This window comes from Olea europaea, unplaced genomic scaffold (assembly GCF_002742605.1).
Source record: "Olea europaea var. sylvestris unplaced genomic scaffold, O_europaea_v1 scaffold5607, whole genome shotgun sequence".
In the NCBI taxonomy this organism is placed as follows: domain Eukaryota; kingdom Viridiplantae; phylum Streptophyta; class Magnoliopsida; order Lamiales; family Oleaceae; genus Olea; species Olea europaea.
The window spans coordinates 1-4,121 of NW_019263942.1; the positions used below are offsets into that span (position 1 = coordinate 1).

General features: G+C 33.5%; 1 protein-coding gene across 1 annotated transcript; it reads left to right on the forward strand.

Annotated features, from left to right (window-relative positions):
* The first annotated feature begins 6 nt into the window (after positions 1-6).
* LOC111389096 (ubiquitin-like-specific protease 1D) lies at positions 7-3,902 on the forward strand. The gene is made up of 6 exons (XM_023013948.1): positions 7-1,453; positions 2,133-2,209; positions 2,314-2,346; positions 2,455-2,550; positions 3,150-3,252; positions 3,787-3,902. Exons 1-6 carry the CDS (start codon positions 1,214-1,216, stop codon positions 3,883-3,885), a joined length of 648 nt encoding a protein of 215 aa, XP_022869716.1. The 5' UTR covers positions 7-1,213; the 3' UTR covers positions 3,886-3,902.
* The last annotated feature ends 219 nt before the right edge of the window (positions 3,903-4,121 follow it).

Below are 4,121 nucleotides of genomic sequence, written 5' to 3' on the forward strand. Positions count from 1 at the left end.
TGAATGCAAATCTCAGCTCTTGTTCTAAAGGGTACCTACCACGTGGTGCATTAGAAAACAATTCTCACATAAATTTTTTGACCTTGATACTATATCTTTGACCCAGTCAGGTCCCCACGGAGTGAGGGTGCTGTCATGGATAGAGTGAAAAATACCCAACCTTTGGTATCATATGTAAGGAGTGGTTGTTGACCATTATATTCAGTTCTGAAACTGAGACCAAATAATAACTATTTGAGTGATACATTGTTAATCCATAAAAACTCTGCTGTAGTTTTAAGGAGCTAATGTATCAGCTTTCTGACTAGAATCCTGGCTCTTTGGTATGATTATTGCCAAATTTACAGCCAGCGGGGGGAGTCAAGGTACTAAAAATTCTCAATAGGAGAAAGAAAAAAAATTATCCAGTACCAGTACCTGAATAAGCAGAAAATCGATTAGAAGCTGAAGGACAGCCTATGGTTTCAAACAAAGACTGGTCTGCAGTATCTTGATCTGGGTCATTCCTGGCAAATAAAACTATGTACTTTTAATATATCTTAATCTTTTTGTTACTAAGCTCTCTTTGATATAAATTAAAATCAAGATTTTAATTCAAGTCAAAGTCAAAAATTAATTTTAACCACACATTTCGTAGGACCCGCAACATTTCAACCACATATTTCATCAACTTCTATTAAAATGTACAAACAAATCTTATTTTAATTCCTACCAAAAAGGAGCTAAGGTATTGTTTAGCTATATTTTCCTATGTAGGTTCTTTTCTGGTCAATTTTGACATGGTGTTGGTTTACTTTTTCATGCATGTGGATTTATATAGGGATAGTAGGAAGAAAGCTATCTTTATATGAATTCAATATTACTTGAAGGTAACCTTACTGTAAGTTGGTGTTGCTGTTTTATCTTCAAGGTTAAAAAATTTGGAAAACAATAAATACACAAAGAAAATGGAAGAAATGGAAACTATGGACAACCCATTTATTTAGGGTCAGCTCTTGCCTACATTTGGCAGCTGTTGGTGGAATCGTTGTGGGGAAAATATGGAAAAATTTGGTCCAAATCAGAGACTTCATTCCATTCATTCCTCTCAACATTTTTATTTAGGAGGTTCAGCTCTTGTCTTCATTGGGCAGCTGTTTACGGAATCTTTCTGGGGAAGTATGAAGAAACTTGATCTGAATCGGTGTCCTGATTCTATTAATTCCTCTTTTGTATGTACCAGTGCCCATGGCAGCACACACCAAGAGACAGAAACACATTTGTTTTGTTTTCATGTCATAGTCCTTTTAACACATATGGATGCAACTTTGTAAACAACTTATGGCACAACATGGTTGATATTCTTAATCTATTTAATTCCCCCTTTTTTTCTTTTTCTTTTTCTTTTTTTTTTTTGCATTTAAGGATGGATTCTTCTGATGTACAAGCTTCACATGATCTGACTCAGAACAATGTAAGTCCTTCCAGGATTTTCTTATTGTCATTTTGTACCTCCTTTTTAATCGTTTGTTCACTAGTTAATTCCTGTTACCGATTTGAAAATGTTTTTATCATGGCATGTTGCCAGTGATTTTCTTTTCTGGCTTGCATGTTACTGGATTTAGTGTCAATCTTGAACTAACATGATGCACTTGTCGTCTAAAGCAACATTAGTCGTTAATTATGTGATTGCATAATGAAATTGAAGTTGTAAAAATGAAAATTTGAGAAATTTGTGAATACTATTTTTAGGATGACTTGCTGGTTTGATGGGAGATTTTTTCAAGGACTCTGACCTCATTTGTTTCATATAATTGTTACGTCATGGTTCCTAGTTTTATTTCACTGCTCATATTCTAAGTAGTCTTTTCTATTGCTTCAATACTAGTTCGATGTCAGTACTGTAATGTTATGTGTCCTGTTTCTCTACAAGTCTTGTAGTGTGTTGGAAGGGACAATGTTGCTCCATTTTAACATGTAATTATCTAACCCTGCATTCTCTTGTAATGCATTTAGAATTTTTTTCCAATTTGTGGACTGGGATTTACCTTTTCATTTTTACTTCTAATATGTATATGCTTTTCTGTATGATATATAGAATGTTGAAGTGTAGTGACATCTTCTATCGTTGATCATTGTTTTTGAATTTAAAGTTCGGAAAAACTGTTGTATTACTGGATGAGGACCCAGAGGTTTCGGATGTAATTTCACAAGACAAAGTCGATGAACGGTATATTGATTTTTAACTTTATATGTTTGTTTAAGTCCATTTTCAGTAAATACTATATGATTTATTCTCTTTCATTTGACCTAATTCTTGTTATATTCTTTCAGCATCAAAGAGACCAGGATATACTATCCCTCAAGGTAGTAATTGCACTCTGTTTTTTCTATAAATAAGAACTGTCTGCTCTGAGCAAACATGTCTAATTTTTGTTTACATGCCAATGGTTTTAATTTCCAAATTTGAAATAGGGATGATCCAGAGGCAGTTGAAATTGGTTATTCAGACATGGAATGCCTTGCTCCGGAGTCGTATTTGTCATCAATCATAATGAATTTTTACATCAGGTAAGTGAAATAAGGTTGTAGAATCCAACTCCTACTTAGCACTCGGAATTTCTTCGATCTTGGAGTTATACATTTGTACAACACTACAACATAACACATTTCATTAATGTTATGCAGAATCCCACCCTCACTTAGCACTTCTAGTTTCGTCACTACAACATAACACATTTCATTAACGTTATGCAGAATCCCACCCTCACTTAGCACTTGTAGTTTCGTCAACCTTGGAATTATACATTTGTACAACATAACACTTTTCATTAATGTTATGCAAAACCCCACCGCCACTTAGCACTTATAGTTTCTTCAACGTTGGAATTATATATTTGTACAACATAACACATTTCATTAACGTTATTCAAAACCCCACCGCCACTTTGCACTTGTAGTTTCTTCAACGTTGGAATTATATATTTGTACAACATAACATATTTCATTAATATTTTGCAAATTATGTCATAAGGAGGGTATGGGGCATATTAGTAACTTGTGCTCTTGTTTTGTTGGGTAATCTAGAAGTAATGCAAATTAGAGAGTTTTCATTTTTGAATTAATGTTGAGATTATTCATTTGAATAATTATTGATCTTCTCTGGTTAGGTATTTGCAGAAGTCAATATCTCCGACATGCTCTGAAAGTGACTATTATCATTTTTTTAACACGTACTTTTACAAAAAGTTGAAACAGGATGTCCTGGCCAAGGTATTGATTTCTTCTCTGCTATAAGTTTCTGGGTGTGCCTTCTTTTAGAATATTTGATTTTGATCCCAGTCATAGCCTTGGAACTCTAAATATGTTTACAGGTACTTTAATAGTGGTGGCAGAAGTAGGTTTTAATTTTTCAAATGCACATTACTTCTTTGTAATTTCCACGGCTTCCTAGGAGAATGTGTAGTTTACTTAAATAAAGATACAGTCAACTTACCGTGGTTCCAGTGGTTTCATGTCCTCAATTTAATGTCCTCTAGAAACATAAGGAGAGAGAAAATGCATAGTTGATCTATTCGCTATAAGACTTTTCTTTGTCTTCTTTGTTTTCTGGGAACTTCTATCTTATTAGACTCCCATCTTTCATAAATCATAATTGATGCAAAACTTATAAAAAAAAAAAAATTATTCTTAAAAAATAATCAACTTATTGGTTAAGATGAATGCTCATTGTAATACATACGCTGTTTAACTACTAAGTTATCTGTATGAAGTCTTTCATTCAGTGTGAAATTTTTAACAATGCAGAATGACAAGGAAACTTCATTTGTCAAATTCAGAAGGTGGTGGAAAGGTGTCAATTTATTTGAGAAGGCTTATATATTTCTACCTGTTCATGAAGAGTAAGTAGTATAGTCAATTATGAAAATGTGGTTTAATCACACGTGAATTTCTTGTCAGATGCTCTTGTTCTTTCCTTCATTGAATAAGTAACTGATACTACATTGTGTTGCACAGACACTTCAACCTTGTCCGTGATCGACACAAGTCGTGTCGTTTGAGATACCATCACTAACAGAGCGCTCTACGATAGTCACTTTTCTTTCTTTGATAGTAGTAATATATAGTTTTAACTTGAAGTT